The sequence below is a fragment of the Bemisia tabaci genome, chromosome 2, assembly GCF_918797505.1.
Source record: "Bemisia tabaci chromosome 2, PGI_BMITA_v3".
Lineage (NCBI taxonomy): Eukaryota > Metazoa > Arthropoda > Insecta > Hemiptera > Aleyrodidae > Bemisia > Bemisia tabaci.
In genome coordinates this window covers 31,775,927-31,796,577 of record NC_092794.1, presented here as the reverse complement: position 1 = coordinate 31,796,577, position 20,651 = coordinate 31,775,927, and the positions used below count along the sequence as shown (strand labels likewise).

The window sequence follows — 20,651 nt, the reverse complement described above, 5'->3', positions numbered from 1 at the left end:
GCATCTGCACTCAGATTCATTTCCAAGTATTCTGGAATTTCCAAGCGGCTAATATTCTATGATCTGATTGCCCATCCTGTATCTGAGCAATCATTGGTAGAGAGTTAGCAGCAAAATCAAATCACCTCAAAATTCATCATTTAGTGCTTCCAACATGAAGATTTAGTGTAGGCAACTCAAATAATCATAAACAGTGACTTTCAAAGTTTGACTTGTCCAGATATTAATTTTTTCAAACGAAGAGGAAAAGTGTACTTAAGTTCAGTGTTGGAAATGCCTAAATATCTGAATCAGTAGGTAAAACCAAACTGTTCTGAATTTAAGTTTTAAAGAAGAACTTTATATTTGGTGAGTCTTTTTTTATATAATTTCTTAACGCATTCTCTTTCAACACAGAAGGACTTTGATAAACTGTAGAAAGCAGTTTCTTTTGATGCTCATCATGAAACATCATCTCAGCAAGTTTGATGCCCTCTCAAGTGAGTTACATATTTGTGCTGTATATTACCTGAAAATTTTGATTTTATGTAGTTCAAAGCCTTGAATATTTTCTGTCATACCTACTTTTTAGTGATCTAGCTGTATTTGTCGGCATCATTTAAGTGGATCTGAATGTCATGATTTATCATTATAACTTATTAAGCTTAAATTAAAGACATTGTGTACCTCCATCCCCCCAAAACTGAGGGTCTCGCAGTCAAAATCTCACGATACTTTACACCGGTGACTAATGAAGAGTTACTGGAGTAAGCGTTATTCGGACTAGATGTGGCGCATCAATCAATACCTTGGTATACATTTTCTACATCAAACTTCATTCATCTTTGCAGGGTTCTCTATGGCAAACATGCTGAGGTCTGGCAACGGCGCCGGGTGTGGTAAGACGTCTAAGTGTACCGCTCCAGTATTTTAATCTATTATGTGCCCTTTTTTAACCTTTCAGTATTTAAATTTATATCATCTTGTTCAGCAGTAATCAGTGCCTCTTTCTATGCTTTTTGTTTTTCGTTCCTTCCGTGAGTTTTCCGATTTTTTAGTGTTTTTTCTCACGCCTATTTAGACTTTGGTCCGTTTTTTCCGTCTGTTATATAACTTTTTGCCTTAATTTTTGACTCTTATCTCTACATAGTTGCCAGTTTTATCTCAATTTAGTCAGTTTTAATTGCTTAAACTCCGCCTGCTCTTTTATCATTCTTAATCTGACGCAAACTGATATAAACTCCGACCGTTCTAGTGCGCTTGACTTCTTACTATTCTGGCAATCGTTTGTTTACATCCTACGCGCAGTGCTCTACATCTTCAATCAGCCCTTTTGTCTCTGTAGTTGCACTGGTAAATGCGTCCAGCCATGAGTGGAAGCTTCAGAGACGGTTCTCAGCTTTGGCCACCTTTCATCCTCCTCTCATCAGACCTTTTTTGGATTTGGTCTTCTCTCATTGGCCCTTAGTTTCGAGAATGAGCTACAAGTGATGTCCCGGTTCTGTCTGCGGAAAAGCCTGCCGCTCGTGTAGTGACCCAGCCTTCCCTGGATCTCATCAGCTCTGGCCACCTTCCACCTTCGCTAGGTGTCGCTTTCGGATCATGAACCGTGCGTGTACTCGCCCTTCCCCCTTCGAAAGAGGAACAGTGTGGATGCGGCAGACTGCCGGGCCTGGTTTTTTCCAGACCTGGAGGAAGGATCCGGCTCTCATGACTCCCCCGGTTACACCAGCTGGTCTTTTCTTTGAACTTTTTTAACTTTTTGTAGGAGAGAAATCTCTTTTCATTCACTTCAGACCTGTTTTTTGTTTTGATTTTTCTCTCTTACTCTTTTTATGCCACCCCTGCGCCGTTGCCACCCCCCTCCCCCCTTTTTATTATTCGGCCCTTTTGTAATCTTTTATGGGGGAGGTAAATTTCTTTCTGACCCTTTAATTTTCAGCCCCCTTTTTTCACTTTTAGATCTTTTCTTTAAATTTATCAGACCTTATTTTCTTCAGCCCTTTTGTTAATTTGCTCATGCAAGTTTTAAATTCTGTCCCTATTTACTATCAGTTTTACTCATTTTATTCACATCTTTCAGACCTTTTTAATCTCTCAGCCCTTTTTTAATTTTACTCATGTAATTTTAATTATCTGCCCTTTTAACCCTTTTCAGTTTTTATTACTTATTTTACTTTCAGTCCTTTCTTGACTTATCAGCCCTCTTCTTTTAACTTTTATGTTATTTAAACTCAGACCTTTCTTGATGTAAGTCCTTTTTCTCTATCTACAAGGTTCATATGCCTCAAGGCGACAACCTTTTTATTAGCATTGTATTATAGGCCTTCGGGCCGGGGCTCTGTCTTCCCCGGTTCCAGTTTGTAATCTTGCTAATAAACTACATCCGTTTTTGGAGCAGCAAAAAAAAAAAAAAAAAAAAAAAAAAAAATGGCAAACATGCTCCCTTTGTGCTACCAGCTACATGTGTCTTTCAGTGTCATTGATTATCCTAGGATGACCAATGACATGTGTCATCCATAATCGTAGGATGCCATGACCAATGACATGCGCCGTTTAATGTCATTTATCATCCTAGAATTCGTTGCGACATGTTTTAGGATTTTCAATGACATGCATCCTTCGATGTCAGGATTTTCAACAATATATGGAGTTGAATGTCTTTCAATGTCTTTGTGAGGAAAGAAGGATATATCCTTGGAACGACATCTGATAATAAACTGGCAAAAGTTATATTTTCCTTGAGAAAGTGGTGAAGATTCATTGTCAGCTTCGATGAGATTTGATAGAAAGTATTTGCAGCATCCTATTCTGGACATATGTTGAGGCTCCATCAAATACGGCTAAAGTCATTAATACTGTTCTTTCGTCCGCTTTCCAATTTTATCGATAATAATTCTTACATCTACTTAATAGTGCCGATTCCAAGAGGAGACTCTTATCAACAGGGTTGTAGAAGAATAATAAGTTATCAAAACCAATGTTTTAAGATATGGCTAGTCTCCAGAATTTCTTTTTTTCCTACAAATTATGCTTATTACTTGTGCAATGTGTTCCATAAATCAACTTTTTTAATTAATGAAAAAACTGAACTAGGTAATAAAATTTTCTCTTAAATCTCTAGTTTGCCCTAGAGAAAAGATCATCTTGTACATAATCAATGTACATCTTAAATTTAGAAACGAGTCTATTTGGAATGATATAATGGTAATAAAATATCTTTGTTGGTATACATCTTAGTTTTTTTCTTTTCTTCTTTTTTTCTTGACTTTAAATGTTCTCCTTTGTTACATTGTTGAGAATAAATCTAGTTAGCCATAGGGGAAAGAATTATGAGAATTTCTGTTAACGTTCCTGCAATCACATATAATTAGTATTTCAATATAAAAAGTTTTATTAGCGACATATCGAATTCATCCAAGAGGCAATTTGTCTCCTAGAAAAATAGATTTTCGAGGTAATATGGAAAATAACTTTGGTTAATAACTTTGACTTGGTGTTTTGTGTACCTATCGAAAACACTTTGATATAAGTACATTATAAGTATAGGTCTTTACCATAAGTTTTCTTTTAAAAAAATTAAGTTTTCTTTTGGGGTTACTTTTAAAATAATCGGATCCACAGGAAGTACATCTACATCTCTAGAGTGCCTGATTTCTGAAATTTTGAAGCTAAAAAACTGAGGAATAAAGTGAAAAATATACAAGAAAAAATTTCATGGATTGTGAAATTTTTTCAGAGGTATTTTTGACATTTTATTTTTGAGCTTTTTAGCCTCAAAATTTAATTATATTCTCTTGAGATATAGATCTATTTCCTGAAGATCCGATGTTTTGTAAAAGAAATAAAAACCCCGAATAAATTTCATTATCAGTCAGAACTGCCGCTAGGAACGCGCTGCGTGACGCCGCACGTGGGCCGCTTGCGTCAGTGCTACAAAGCCGCTCCGGATGCCGCGAGTAGCGGCGCCTGGACTCCGAGTCCGACGAGGGGTATCCACATTCAAACGGGTGAATATCTCTAGCTACACTGCCGCTCCTCTATGTGGATAAGCGATTCCGCTTTGGCACCGTCCACCGCTAGAATCGGCGATGGAGCTCGATCTTGCTAACTGGGGAGAGGGAAAAAGGGAAGGGAAAGGGAATGAAATGAGGATATGATTACTAATATGCAATCAACAAAAACATCAGAGAAATTTATATGCGATGAAAGTTTAAGAAAAAAACACGAGTGGGCTCATTGCGATTCGGAACTCAAACTATATTATCGTTGAGCAGTTTTTAGACCCCTACGCCACCGATAATCTTCTTAAGAGGTAAAGATGAACTTTTGCTACTTCAGTAAGTCAAATCGCGGAAGTAGATCCATGGATTGTCTTTTTCCGCCACCCGATGGGATGACGTCCCAATCAAATGTGTTTTTGAAGAAATGATCGATCCCCATCATAGCTTCATCTCCACACATCTATTCATGTGCAAATGATGGCACGCTCCGGCAACAAGGTTCTGTGGCGAAATTATTTTTGCCTCCAGAGTCTCCAAAATGTATACATCTTAGTGATCACATGTCCAATGACTGAGAAAAATAGCTCGCGGAGCGAGCTGAATGTCACTCGCGTAGCGAGTGATCGGGGTCCAGGGGGCGCAGCCCCTTGGCTGGCCGTGACGGACGCGCTTAGCGCGTCCAGAACGGCTAGTAAAACCATAACAACCAGAGTTCCAGAAAAGAAAGAGGAACCTAAGGTCTTGACTTGACCTGACCGCATCACTGGAGGCCGTACTTGACCACTGAGCTCAATCAAAAGAGAAGGAAGAGGCTGACCCCGGGAGCAGTTACTCTGAGTCACCTTCTCTTTGTTATAGCTCAGGAGAGAAAAGATTAGAGAAACTGAAATATCAATCTACGGAGTGGATTATATCAATCTAAAGGAGTGTCAGGCTGCCTTTACCTTTAGAAAGGTCCTCCAAAGGATCGATGAAGTGCATCATATTTTTCCACCGTCAAGTTTATAATCGTCGATTTTTATGATGCAAGCATCGGCTCCTTTAAATCATATCATCGATTCAAATCAACTCCACTTATTCGACGTCATTTATCTCCTTTTTTTTCTTTTTTTTTTGAATTTTCGGTTTATTTCTAATTCGGTTTTTTTTTTTAGATATTTTACCAATAAATGGATAATGTGTAATGCAAGCTTTTCAAAAATACACCTTGAGTTCGAAGAAGAGAAACAGAAATGAAAATTGCAATGACTATTCATGAGATGCTCGGATTACGGTGGGGAAACCCCGCCTTTTTTGACCATTTCCGGCCGGTTTCCATTTCCGTTTAGCTCCGTAACACATCGATGCACTTTTATTAGTGTTAAGTACTCGAAAGATTACACCATAAGGTTGAAGTAAAGAGAAAATATTAAAATTTCAGCGACTATTCAGGAGATGCATCGGTTCCCGTGTAATGAATCGTTTTTCGCCGTCATTTTTGAGCATTTCCGGCCGGTTTTAATTTCCGTTTAGATCCGTGCCCCATCGATGCACGTTAGTAAGTGTTTATTACTCGTAATCATATACCTTAAGGTTGAAATAGATAGAGAAAATTGGAAATTGCAGTTACAATCCATGGAATGCATCGTTTACAATGTGAAAAATCGCCTTTTTGCGTAAATTTGGAGGATTTTCGGTCGGTTTCCGGTTTCCCTCAGGCCGTTAATCGATCGGTGAATGTATGGGAAGCGTTGCAAGTCTAATTTTATACATATTAGAGGGTAAAAAGGGAAAAAATATCGATAATTGAAGAGTTTACTATCGAAAGATTTGGATTAACATGTAAAAACTCGTCTTTTTTTTACCATTTTTGACCTTTTTTGGCCTATTTGAATTTTTTTAGGCCCTTAACCGTCCGAGTTCCATTGAAAGAAGTATATGAACCGAAAGTATACATCCTAAGCTTGAAGTAAAAAAAAAAAAATCGAAAATCTGAGAGACAGTTTTTTCGAGTTCTCAGTTTGAACATTGAATGGCGAAAAAATCGTAAATTTTAAAAAACCCTAAATTACGGCCATTAGAATAATTTTTAGCTAAATTTCGATGGCATATCCAGAATCTACATGAAAAACTGGTCTAGTAATACTCTTTCAAAGTATGATGGATTGATACAGAGTCTCGCTATGGAGAGTCAAAGAGAGGGAAGTCGAGAAAATGAGAATCGCTAAAACGGGCGTTTTAATATCGCTAGAATTCACCCCATCTTTGGGGGTCGATATCTCACGAACGGGGCGTCAGATGGGAAAACCCTTCAAATTAGTTTCTTATAATGATGTAAAGACCCCGTATACCAATTTTCAGCCAAATCGGAGGGGGTCGGGTTCCGAGCCTGGTACAGTTGACGTGGAATGACCCTTATTGGAGAATTGAGCATTTCTTATCGGCCCCTCTACAATTATGAGATTAGTCCAAAGATCCTTTGGAAACTTAGATTAATGACTCAGGTGGTGCTTTTAGGCCAACTTACAAAGAATTAAAGGCATTTTTCAAAATTTTAGTCCGTATATTCTGTGTGATTTCGCAGTGCCCTCACTAAATGACGCGTAACCCTTCAATTTTTAGTTTAGTCCAAAGACCTCGTAGGAACTTAAATCAATGAACCAGGTGGTGCTCTTATGCCAACTTTCGAAGAATGAAAGGCATTATTTTTTTAAAATTTACAGTCCTTGAAAATGAGCTGTTTGTGTGATGTCGCGGAGCAAAGTGCCCTACTTTTGGGCCTTCTAATCCCTTAAATTTTGAGTTTAGTCCAAAGATCTTTTAGGAACTTAAATTAATGACCCAGGTGATGTGCGTGATGCCCACTTCTAAAGAATTAAAGGCATTTTTCAAAATTTACAGTCCCTCAAAATGAGCTTTCCGTATGATTTTGCTGAAAATGGACCTTTAACCCAATTTGACCATAGCCCCCCCCCAAATTTTAGCGTACCCCTAAATCGTTGGACGTGCAAAAGGAGGCCATAGATATGGTGTTCTGTGCCAATTTTGAATGAAATCGAACAGATAGATTCTGAGATATCGCTGTACACAGATTTGGGGGACAGCTGACGGACGGACACACATTTTTTCAAGTATGGTTATTTTGACTCCTGGCACCTTAAAACGTCCAGAAATGATGAAATTTCAACTTTTTTTTTTTTTTCTTTCTTGGAGGATGACAATACTTCCTCTCTACCCTAGGGGAGCGAGAAAGTAAAAATTCTCCCGAGAATCGAACCCGGGACATCAAGAAGATGGATGAGACACGATGTCCACTGCACCACCGCGTTACCTTACAAGGGGAGTCTACGAAGTGACATCCTGGGATTGGGTTCATTTTGCTTGTACATGAAGAAGAGACAAATCTAAGGTTGACGTATTTTTTTTTAGCCGCCAACTCCCAACCGTTCTCGAGATATCGATTTTTAAAGTTACGATTTTTGCACGTTTCCGCGCGGAGTTCCGGCGAGTCAACTGAGCGCCGGCAAGCTGCACGAAGCGCGTTTCCTATCAGCGCTGCAGACCGGCCATTCTTATCAACAGTTCCGTGGCCGAGTGGTAGAGTATTCGCCTATTGTTCCATCGATCGCGGGTTCAAATCCCGCTTCATGCCGTAGCTTTTATGGTACGCCGCAATGTGCGTTTTTACAAGTTTTCTTTATTTTTATCACACACCAAGGGGTCCGCCCCCTGGCCGCTGCGCGGCCCAACCCCCGGGGCAAAAAGGCGCGCTTCGCGGCGAGCGAAATCATCGAAATCGACCGTTGACGGTTGCAAATTCAGAGTAAGGAAAAAGTCATTAAGAATATTGTGTGGTGGGAAATTTTTATTTGAAACATCATTTTATCATTCAATTAAAATTATTTACCCAGTAACCGTCAACGGTCGATTTCGATGATTTCGCTCGCCGCGAAGCGCGCCTTTTTGCCCCGGGGGTTGGGCCGCGCAGCGGCCAGGGGGGGACCCCTTGGTGTGTGATAAAAATAAAGAAAACTTGTAAAAACGCACATTGCGGCGTACCCTAAAAGCTACGGCATGAAGCGGGATTTGAACCCGCGATCGATGGAACAATAGGCGAACACTCTATCACTCGGCCACGGAACTGTTGATAAGGATGGCTGGTCTGCAGCGCTGATAGGAAACGCGCTTCGTGCAGCTTGCCGGCGCTCAGTTGACTCGCCGGAACTCCGCGCGGAAACGTGCAAAAATCGTAACTTTAAAAATCGATATCTCGAGAACGGTTGGGAGTTGGCGGCTAAAAAAAAATACGTCAACCTTAGATTTGTCTCTTCTTCATGTACAAGCAAAATGAACCCAATCCCAGGATGTCACTTCGTAGACTCCCCTTGTTAGTATAGTCCGCCTGTCTCAATTTAAGGTTTCTAACCAAATATTACCACTGTTACATAGAGTATAAAAATGGATTTTTCCTGAAAAATATTAGCATTTTTGCACTCAGCGACCCTAAAAACCCCTGAAAACTCATATTGCGATGTTTAAACATACATATCTGATTTAATGCCGCTTACATCAAGCTATTGGGACCATAGGGCGGCGCGGGGTCGTATATCGAGGCAGCGATTAGAATGAGTTTTGCGTGATTTTGCTAAAAATGGACAATTTAGCGTAGCCCCCCCAAATTTTAGCGTACCCCAAAATCGTTTGACGTGCATAAGGAGACCATAGATAAGGTGTTCTGTGCCAATTTTGAATGAAATCGAACAGATAGACTCTGAGATGTCGCTGTAGACAGATTTGGGGGACGTCGCACGGACGGACACACTTTTTTTCAAGTATGGTTATTTTGACTCCTGGGACTTTAAAACGTCTAGAAATGATGAAATTTCAACTTTTTTTTTTTTTTCTTTCTTGGAGGATGACAATACTTCCTCTCTACCCTAGGGGAGCGAGAAAGTAAAAAAGTGACAAAAATGTCTCTGGGACGAGATAAGAGGATCCTCCTGAACATTACCTCAATTTTTTCCATCACGCTTAGGTTGGCCCAATTATACACGGCAAAATTTATTTTGCAAATGTTTTTGGTCTTACCCCCTAGAACTGATCCATTTGATAAAAGAAAGGACTTTTCCACTTTATTTTGAGCCGCTGAGTTCGAATATGGCGTTTGCATTTCCTTTTCACATCTCAGTTTTCCAGAAAAACGACTTTTTCCGAGGAAAATGAGCATATTTAACGGATATTTGTCATGCATGCAATTATTTTTAAACATTTTCCTGGACCCATGGTAAAGTAATTCCTAGTCCTACGTATTTTAAGCGGTCGAATCCGAGTACGACCTCGGTTTATTTTCATCACTTTCCAGTGTTTCTGTAGGGCAGATTTTCCGTGCCTTTTGTGTAAAAGCTTTCCCAAGCTGAGAGTGTATTAAGGAGACATTTTAAAAATGTCCTCGATGTGTGATACATCGATTCTTCTGTATTTTGGACCGCTGAATCCAAATGTAATCTCAGATATTTCCTGTCAACCACCATTTTCCCGGAAAAGTTGATTTTCCTCCGAAGATGAGCTTTAGTATTTTAGCGACGAGTTTTCTATTCTAAGCGGTTCTAGAAATTTTCCGAGATCCTTTTTCAGTCTCTCCTGACCTAGGAGCACCATCAGATTTCAAGTCTAGATCTCAATTCTTTTTTAAAGTTACACGGGTGTCCTGAAACTTTAAGGTCACCCTGAATGTTGGTGCACAGTCCGCCTAAACCGTTATGCAGGCTGTTCTAAAAGTCCCGCTCCCACCTTCTAACTTTTTAATATTTTGAGATGAGAAAACAAAACTTCGGGGATGTTTCCTTCTCAGAGGGGACCATCTTCCTGGAGGGGGGGGGGGGTGGGAGCTGTCAAAATTTGACTCCTACTTCAAGAAGGTTGGGAGCACTCAACTTTTTTTTTTTGAAACGGTAACCTGAACCTTGTGATACTTCATTGGAAAGAACATGAAAAACTAAGAATTTGGGCGCAAACCGCAGATCAATATCCTAACTTTTGACCAAGTTGTATTACGTCAAAAGTCAAATTTGACCTATATTCAAGAAATCATGACTCCCCTTCAAAATCATTAAAACAAATGGAACAAGAAAATTGGCCAAATTGTAAGTAATTACAAGTAAAAATCACAAGAATCACTTCAAACTAATTATAAGCAGTGTTTCGGACCCCCAAATACGTCAGTTCAAAAGTCATACATTAATTCGTCCTGAGACTTTTTAATCACCCTGTATGAGATGCCTGAATGGTAAAGGAAAGAACTTAATGATAATTTCTTCAAAACTTTGACACTAGGGTGTCCACTGGTACCTACCTCATCCATTGAAATGTCTTGCTTTTTCAGGACCTTTCACTGGCTTTTACTTAGCTTTCTAGAGAATTCTTTTTTTGGTTTTATTGACGAAAAAAAACCTTTACCTTTGGGTAGCAAAAAAGGAATTCTCAGGAATATGGATTTGGAGAGTGAAATGTAGGAATGATAAAGAAATGGACTGGTGTGACAGGAACGGAAACAAGAGTAATCATACCGCGGGAGTTCAATAAAAAAGACTCTTTTGTGAAATTGCATACCCTAAAGGCTATTTTTTGCACTTCATAGCAAAACCTTCGTTAAGGACCCCGCACGATCCTTAAGCAAAAACCCCCGGTCAAATCTGATGAAACTTGGATACGAGGATCAGCTAGTCATTCGATGAAAAGCTCAAATAAATTTTCGGATAAAAAGCTCTCATGGGGCGAAAGAGATCCCATGTGCGGTTTTCGAAATTTTCACCGTTTTATGTGCAAGAGCGGAGGTCCTGCCGGTCGGACCTTTATGCAGCGCAACTCGTGCCCTTTATTTCCAGTCCCCTTCAGCTCTTCTCCACTTGCGCGCCACTCGTGCCCAGAGCTTTGAGTCCGAAGCTCACAAGGCTGTACCCATCATCACCAGGCCGCGCGTGATAAGACGGCGTGCGGTGCGGCCCGATGATGGTGAGCAAAGTCTCGTGAGAGTCGGAGTCAGAGCCTCGGGTACGGATGGTGGGGAAGCGGAGAGGGGCCAGAGTGGACTGGAGGGGAAGGGCACGAGTAGCGCAGCACAAAGGTCTGGCCGGCGCGGTGGGACCTCCGGTCACGCATACAAAACGGTGAATATCTCGAAAAAACCGCAAATGGGATCTCTTTCGGCCCAGGAGAGCTTTTGATCAGAATGACTAACTAGGCAACATATCATAGTTTCATCAGATTTGAAAGGCGGGGATTTCCCGTAAAGATCGTGCGGGGTTCTTCATACCTTATTACGGTGAATCTGAACATTTTTTGTACTTCCATACGCACCTTTCAAAATCCGTGCTATTTCAGTGTATCTGTAATTTTTCCGCACAGTAGACACCCTAAATTCGCTTAAAAAAAATTTAATTTCAGCTTGATATTTTTGTACCTTATGAGGCATTCTCTGAAATAGAATTAAAATTGCAAGTTTAATACATCACCTAGATTAAAAAATGGAGAAGAAAATCGATCATATCTCACCTGAATGGCATCTTCAACTAAGTCTAAAACTTCTGCTACATTTTCTGCATTTATTGCATCATGGCCAATTAATAAAACATCATCACATAATTTAATGAGAATAGCTACACTTTGATAGACTTGATTACTTGCAGAAACCAAAACAGAACTGGAAAAAAGGGAGAGAAAACAAATAAATTTGGAAAATTTTTGTTACTAAGGTAATGATGATTGAGCCCCATTCTCAAAGCGCAGGAATCACAGTCAAAGACCCAACTGGCTGAAGTTCATGTGGAAAGATGTAGCTACTGGTTGATTTTTAACCCTCTATGGTATGAATTAATTTTGGATCTCAGATTTTGGGGGACACTAATGTATTTGTAGCTTGCATAAAAAACTTTGATTGCAACCCCTCATGGCATTGAATCAGAAACTTTACTGTTCAAGGATAACATTGTGAGTTTGAAAAAACAGCTAGATATCAAGGGTATTTTGACAATAATCAATTAAAATGGTTAAATCACATGTCGAAGACTAGCAAGAAAATCTGTCACGAATCTGGCTACTTAGAAAAATGAAGAGAGAGGTGAACTCAAATGTAATGGTGAGATATAACTATCCAAGTATCCACTCGATGAATCATCAGTATGGAATCTATCTCTGAGCAACTCCACAGGGGTGGATAAAATACTGAAGGCACAAAAAGCTTGTCTCAGAATTATACATAGGCTGTCCCAAAAGTACCCGGACTGATTCTGTAACTTCTAAACTATGATAGATGCAGACATGATCTTGGTTTCATTTTTAAGATCAACTCAATATCTATCGATTAAGACCAAGATCAGCGCAATTGGATAAAAATTGACCGAGTTATGGCAATTTGAAATTATTGAGTAAACTTTACCCCTACGGTTTTTAAGGAAGATTCTTCATTGACGAGATTGATATCTAAAAGTATGATCTGGCATTGTGTTTTCACCCAAAAACTTCCATGTAATTCTAGAACAACCTCACAGTAATTCTAGAGCAACATTGCCCCGTGGTGGTCGGCTGTCGCCAGTTGTCGTCGTCCGCCTTTGGGCCAAGAGTCCAAAGGGCAGAAATCCCCGACCGACCGAGCGCACCCCGAACGGGTGGAATACCGCGCTTGAAAGCTTCGTGGATGCTCCATCAAGACAACGCGCGGCCTCATAGCTCGAATTCTAAGGTGAGTTTATGAGTAAAAATGAGGTTAAAACAATCCTTCATCCTCCTTAGAGCCCTGACTTGGCTCCTTGTGATTTTTGGATGTTTCCTACTATTAAGGAGCCTCGCGGACAAGGATTCGAATAGAGGACCGAAATCCAGAAGGCAGTTCAGAACTTTTTCAACTCCATCTCATGGGAAGAATTCAGGAAAACGATATTAGAGAAGTGGCAAGAGCTCATGAGTAAGTGCATCCGGTTTAATGGACGGTACTTTGAAAAGCGGAAGGAAGTCATGGAAGATTCGGAGGACAGCGGAAACGAAAATTAACTTTTTGAATCCTGGTAAGCGAAAAGTCTTCCTTAAAAACCTTAGGGGTAAACTTTACTCACTGATTTTAAATTATCATAACTCGGTCATTTTTGTTCGATTGAGCTGATCTTGGTCTTAATCAATAGGTATTGAGTTGATCCTTAAAATGAAACCAAGATCATGTCTGCATCTATCGTAGTTTAGAAGTTACAGAATCAGTCCGGGTTCTTTAGGGACAGCCGATGTAGACAACAAGTCGAGTAGCTTTCACTGTTGTCCACTTTTTATTAAATATGGCATGGGTGGATTTCGGCTAATGGGAGGAAATGGGTTTGGAAAGAGATTGAAAAGTGATTTGGCCATATCAAGCTAAAGAGTACTTTTCTATTATCTTGAAGCTCCATGTCATAGAGCACAATGTTGTGCATCACAATGTTTTTACAATTATGGATAGCAATGAGATTTTGAAGTCAGAGGAACTACCATTAATGTCAGTTTGGTGCCGTTTACTATTTTAGCGTTAAAGTCATTAGTTCGGCTGAGATGTGATCTTCTTATGCACTAATTGAAGTCAGTAGGCTGTGGGGTAGGGTAATTCTCTGCTATTTCTACTATTACTGTCACACAAAATTTTCTGGCACACATATCTATCAACAGAGTCCAGGTAAATTATTTTTTATGCAGAATAACTTTCTGCATCAGACGCATACTCGGAAAACATCATGGAACTAAGCCTCCGTTTCTTGGCAGGCAGAGGAGGGCAGAAAATCTCAACTCAGTCCCTGTCACACAACTGAGGTTCTGCAATTCAAACGGTTGTAGGGTGCTGGAAACCAATGCAAACCTACTTACACTTGACAGAATTAGAATGTGTGGACCTTCTACTTTTTATTTCTTTATTCTGTTTTAGGAATGATAACAATATTCCCATCGTGAGATGAGGCAGAGGGCGCATCACAAGGTTTTCATCTCAACTCAGTCCCCCAACTATGTGCTTCATATGGGAGCCACCAGAGGCGCTGTTTGTAAAAAACAAGTGGTTGTTGTTATTCAGTGAGGTCCTCTTACTTCACCTAATAGGTGCAACCGCTGTGATAACTGACAAGAACATGTTTAGGTATTAAAAGTGTGAACGTTAAAATCATCCAAAACTAGCTCACCTCTGTCCCTGCATTATTATAAGGTAAACTTCAACCAACTTCAACTATATTTACACATTTAATGTGATACTTGGTCCTAATCAAGGAGCACGTTTTGTTTTGGCACTAAACATTACCTCAAATTTTTTCTTCCATCAAAACAGCAGAATTCTCAACTCAGTCGTCCCTAAAAGTAATAATCTATGAGGGAACTGAGTTGAAAAATGGGGACAGAGTACTTGACAGTCCTCACTGAAATGAGTAGTTTCTGGTGTCATTAAATGGGTTTGTCACTTTCTTTTTCCTATTGAATTTGTTCGTGTGACATGATAGAATGTTGTCAAATGGTCAGTAGGTAATTTTCTTATGACCGATGGATATCTGTCATAACTATAACAATCAGACTTTGTTAAGTATGAGGAATTGCAAAAAAAATATCTGTGCATGTAATGAAATAGCGTGCCTTCTTCGAGGATTAATTTCAAATAATATCGCTTCACCATATTTGTCAAATCACATACTTGCCCACACAGTGCCTAAATTCATTTTCAAAAATGCAATAGCCATGGAATAGGTATTTGGTCGTAATACAGGCATTTTAAGGATAAAATATTGCAAAATTTACCTCTTCGTTTCCTGGAGTTTTTATGGTCCACTGACAGACATAAACCGAAATGGTAATCTCTTGACAGGAGCATTTATGTTAAATTTGTAATTTCCCGCCGATCATTGATCAATCGGTGTGCCGAACCTCATCGGTCATCTACCCCTCTTATCAACTTATAATATCGGCTCACGATCGCAACCAGTTAAGTTGTATAAGTTATTTAATAGAAATCAAATTGTATAAGTATTGTAAATGAATAAAAGTGCCTCCGCATAGGCTTTCAGCGATAAACCGGTCTTTTTATTGTGTTACTTCAACATGGTAGCAGTAGCTAGTGGTTATTAAATTCGTGTCCGAGAATTTGCCGGTGACCGTATGACCTCGTGAACCTCGTGCCTCGTGTCCAAACTATCGTTTTTTTGTTTCCTCACCTACATTATGGCTGATGATGATTTTAAATATAAAAATTCCAGTATTCGATAGCAGGCGAAAAGACTACGACGGACGGAGGTACCGTCTCGAGCTACTCCTAAAACTTAAAGAGTGCTACGAAGCTGTGGACCCCGGCATTAATGAACTTTCAGAAGAAATGGAAGAGGAAGATTGGGCCAGAATGGAAATTAAAGCCCGAAACTACTTGGTAAATGCCGTATCTAATTCAGTTCTTGATCTTGTTAGACACGAGAACAATGCTAAAGCAATGCTAAACAAATTAGATGACACATATGCTATCACCAATACCTCAATGAAATTGATGATTAAGAGAAAGCTGCTAAATTTGGTCCTGAGAATCCCACCACTTTCTTCAAAAGTTTTGAGAAAAACATCATTGACCTCAAAAACTCAGGTGAAAATGTTAGCGATGAAGACCATCTCAACTATTTATTGCTAACCCTTCCTGAGTCTATGTCTCATTTGCATAACATTGTCGATGCCCTGCCAGTTGCTCAGCACAAAGTTGATTTTGTGAAGAAGAAGATAATGATCTCTTTCGAAAAGAAATCAAGTGATTCCAGTCTAAAGCTAAGTGATAACTTTGAAGCCCTAAATCTCCAAGCCCACAAGCTAAGCCGAGGGAACTCTAGTGGTAACCGTTCTTACAACCGTGGAAGAAGTCGTGGATTCAGCTGAAGACCGTGGGTGCGAAGCAACAACTCTTGTCATCGCTGTGGTGGCACAGGACATTATGCCAACGTCTGTCCAAGCTACAGTAAGGTGGCTTTTCTTCAAGAGGACATCCGAGCAACAATCGTGGTTCAAGAGATTCAGGCAACTTCAATCGAGGGCATGGAAGTTACCACAGCAGAGGATACAATGCAAGAAGACCGAGCAGAACTTTCAACCAAAGCAATGCAGCTTCAACGTCTAGTTATGATTACTTATACTCTCCATCGGTGAAAATACCTTGAACAGTGGGAATTGCTTCGTAACTTCAACTTCTAGTTCCGTAAGTCTCTTATCTGCAAGCCAATCTTCTGATTCAAATCGATTTGTTAAATTCCTTTTAGATTGTGGATGTAGCGACCATATTGTAAATGATGAATCACTTTTTTCAGAGCTTTCTTATCTCGAAACCCCTCTCGAAATTAAGGTAGCTGATGGCTTTATTTTAAAAGCTGAAAAACTAGGTAAAGTGCCTGTCTTCTGTAATGTCTCTGGTAAATTAATCAGAACTGAAATCAATAATATTATTTATGTGCCAGAAATAAAACGTAATTTACTAAGCATATCAAAAATTAGAGACAAAGGTGACCGTGTAGTTTTTCTGGAAGATTGTGCTAAAATTTATAATACTTTAAATGAAATTATCTCAATTGCTTTTAGAAGTGAGAATAATTTTAAGTCAATTGCAATAATGCCAATGGAATTGAAGTTAACACAGTTAATATGAGTAACACTGAAAAATGGCACCGCGCATTAGGTCACATAAACTTTAACGATCTTGAAGAGCTTGTAAATTTAAAATTACCCGATGGTTTACCGAATACTTTGAGTAAAAGATATTTAGATTTTGAAATTTGTCTAGAAAACAAAATGTTCAAACTCAAATTCAATGAAAGAGGTCATACGAGCGATATTCTAGAAGGTATCCATTCAGATGTAAATGGACCTATCAATCCCCTTGACTACAGAAGAAAACATTACTTGTTAAGTTTTATTGATGATTACAGTAAAGCCTTTGTTTTTCTCATCAAATCCAAAAGTGATGTATTAAACTGCTTTATTTCATATGTTAATTTTGCTGAAAATCAAACTGATAAAAAGGTCAAAGAAATATGCTGTAATAATGAGTCTGAATATTTAAACAAAGGAATTCATGATTTTATCAGACGAAAGGGAATTTACCTACTACCTTGTCCTGCTTATACACATGAATTAAACGGAGTTGCAGAACGCTTTAATAGGACGATAATGGACAAAACTAGGTGTCTTTTAAGGGAAACAGGTGTTGGCCTGAATTAGTTTCAACTGCAACATTCTTGTACAACAGCTCTCTTGCAAACACAGTACTAGTAAAAACCCCAAATGAAATTTTCGTTAACTCAAAACCAAATTTATAAAACCTAAAAATTTTGAGGACTACCTCTTTTGTTCTGGTTCCTGATGTGAGAAGGCACCCTTCAAAATTAGGATGCAGAGCAATAAGAGGAAGTCAAATTGGTTACACTGACTATGGGTATAAAATTCTAATTCTAGGGGTATAAAATTCTAATTCTATGGGTATAAAATTCTAATTCTATGGGTATAAAATTCTAATTCTATGGGTATAAAATTCCAATTGGAGAAAAAGTGGTTGTTAGTAGACATGTAAGATTTATTCATGATGCTGAAAATAGTACTAAATTAGAAAATAAATCTTCATGTACAACAAACAAAAACGAAGAATATGTAATTTTCGATGATTCTTCTGATCTTCTGATACCAAAGAATAATGAAATTGAAAATCAACCTACTGATCAAAATGTTATCAATGATAATACCCCTAATGATCATCAATTTACTCCGACACCACCGCCACCTCTCCCTTCCCCAGACCTAAACGCATGACTAAACCACCAGAGGCCTTATCGAAGATCCTATGTTTGCAAATGTTTGTAATATTACTGTCCCTGGTAACTATACACAAGCAATTATCTCTCCAGATCATGTAAATCGGCGAGAAGCTATGAATGATGAATTGAACAGTTTAGAAGAAAACAATACTTGGCAACAAGTTGACCCTCCTAATAACAAAGAAATTATCGAAACAAAATGAATTTACAAAATTAAGCCTGACGGCAAATTTAAAGCCCGTGTTGTCGCACGAGGTTACCAACAACATTCTAGCTTATTGTTAGATGAAGCGATTTATTCTCCAGTTGCCCGATTATGTTCTTTGAAAATAGTTTTAGCTCTTGCATGTACTTTTAACTTAATGATTCATCAAATGGATTTTCAAACTGCTTTTTTGAGTGGCAAAGTTAAGGGTGATGTCTATGTTTATCCTCCGCCAGGCTATAATATCGATCCAAACAAAGTTTTAAAACTAAATAGATCTCTTTAGGGTCAGAGAGAATCACCAAGAGATTGATAAGAATATTTTTACGAATTCATGTTCTCAAATAATTTTGTACGCTTGAGTTATGATTATTGTTTATATTTCTTAAAAATCGGCACAGACATTGTGTATGTTTCTGCCTCATGTCGATGATCTCCTTATTTTATCTTCAAATGAAAAACTGATCAAATATGTCAAAAAAATACTTCATCAACGTTTCAAAATGATGGATTTAGAACCTGTAAAACGCTACCTAGGTCTAGAAATTGATAATGACTTAACACATCGAAAACTTGCTGTGAACCAAACAGATTACACAATCAGTGCAGCAGAAAAGTTTGGTGTAATCGATAGTAAAAATTATGCCACCCCTATGGAGAAAAATTTAAAACTGATGCCCTCTGATAATACTGATACATCTATCTATTAACTATAGAAATTTAATTGGCACGTTACTTTTTAGAGCAAATGGCACAAGGCCCGACGTTTCGTTTTCAGTAATTTTTTTACGCGTTTGCTAATACATTGCAAATATGCTCTTAGAATTCTGCATTATCTATATCATACCAGAGACTTAAAGCTTGAATTCAATGGAAATGGTGATGTAAAATTAGACGCTTATGTAAACTCAGATTTTACTTCAGATCTTGTTCATCGTAAATCTACCGCTGGAACTTTAATAAGAATAAACGACACGCCCATACTTTGGAAATCTCAAAAACAAAAAGTCGTATCGATCGCCACGTCTCATGCAGAGTACTATGCTCTTTCTCAATGCGTTACGAACCTATTACCCATCAAAGGGTTATTAACTGAGTTAAGAATAAATTTTGATCATCCTGTTCCAATTTTTGAAGACAACTAAGGTGCTTTCGAACTTGCCAAAAACGGTAAATTTCACAAAAATTCAAAACACATTGATGTACGATACCATTATGTAAATGATTATTATCAGAAGAAAGAAATTAATTTTGTTAAAGTGTCTAGCTGCCAACAAATAGCAGATATTCTAACTAAAGCATTAGGCAAAATCAATTTTCAAAAATTCAGAAATCTATTGAATCTTAAACCTTAAATTAAATGATGTCAAGTCTTGACTATCTTCATTTTAAAAATGCTGTACTGAACAATGTGTATTTAGTAATCTCGCACAAAAATCAAGGAGGCATAGTGAATGTGTAAAAACGCAAAAGTAATCGCTTTAGTCACAAATCAAGTCTTACTCAAATTTTTAATGATTTTGTGCATATATATATATATATATATATATATATATATATATATATATATATTCTAATTTCATGGTTATTTTATGTTTAATAAAGCGAACTTCATGAGTTGTTTAACCGTACATTTATTTATTTTAAACAAAAAATTTTTAATGCGACGTTTCGGTGCTTATTATTCGCACCATCTTCAGGCAGAGACTGAGGCGAAAAAACAAGGAAAAACGAGAAATAAACACCTAGTCCTCCGACCCAACACGGTCAGGGAAGAGAGGAAAAGATAATTACAATCTAACGAACATTACAAACATTGTTGCCTGAGTTACAGCTATTAATAAATGGTCGACAAAACAAAGGGTAACAATTAAAAGGTATCAGTGCCTACCAAATAGTCCTCAAAATGGGAAAATTCCGTCCGTGAATTCAGAGCGTTGTTATTTTTGAGGATGCTTAACCCTTCTAAATTTAAACGGACCTGCTCATTTTTCTCTTGTTTTAGCACCCTGGTGTTATCATAATCAAATTGATGGTTTGTTTCTTTTACGTGCTGCTTAAGTGCCGTTTTTTCATGCTTATTAAACTTGTGTCCGTCAAGGCGCTTACGTACATACTGTGAAGTCTGCCCAATGTAGACCCCTGGGCACCCTTTGCATGGGATTTCATAAACCACGTCGGACATTTTCTCGTTTGGGATTTTGGTTTTTAGAGCTGATTTAAACCCTTTCAAATTACACTTATTTGTTGTTACTAGCGATAATCCAAATGGTTTTATTGCGGCACTTAATTTTTCAGAACATGAGGACAAATATGGTCCAACCACCGTCTCTTCTTTTTCCCTATTTTTGCGAGGGTCGCAAACGTCGCATTAAAAATTTTTTGTTTAAAATAAATAAATGTACGGTTAAACAACTCATGAAGTTCGCTTTATTATATATATATATACACGTACACGTACTTAAGAAAAACACAATCACTTCAGAGCGCATAGGCTGAGAGCAATATTTAAAGCGAATGAACTTTGGTCAGAGCACAGTGGACAATTGCAGGTCTTAGGTAGGATTGAGGCTCACATCCAGTAACTTTTAGAACTTAACTCATAAATAATGGGGTCTACTGAAAAAAATTCATCTCTTCAAGATGTGAAGACTAGCA

General features: G+C 38.4%; 1 protein-coding gene across 8 annotated transcripts in view; it reads right to left on the bottom strand.

The window, feature by feature from the left end:
* Positions 1 to 20,651, bottom strand: part of C3G (C3G guanyl-nucleotide exchange factor) — a 358,778-nt gene that overhangs the window by 284,541 nt on the left and 53,586 nt on the right. For all 8 annotated transcript variants that reach the window (XM_072297152.1, XM_072297154.1, XM_072297149.1 and 5 more), the window contains exon 4: positions 11,514 to 11,661. In XM_072297152.1, the coding sequence (XP_072153253.1) occupies positions 11,514 to 11,661 (148 nt within the window). The remainder of the gene's footprint in view (positions 1 to 11,513; positions 11,662 to 20,651) is intronic.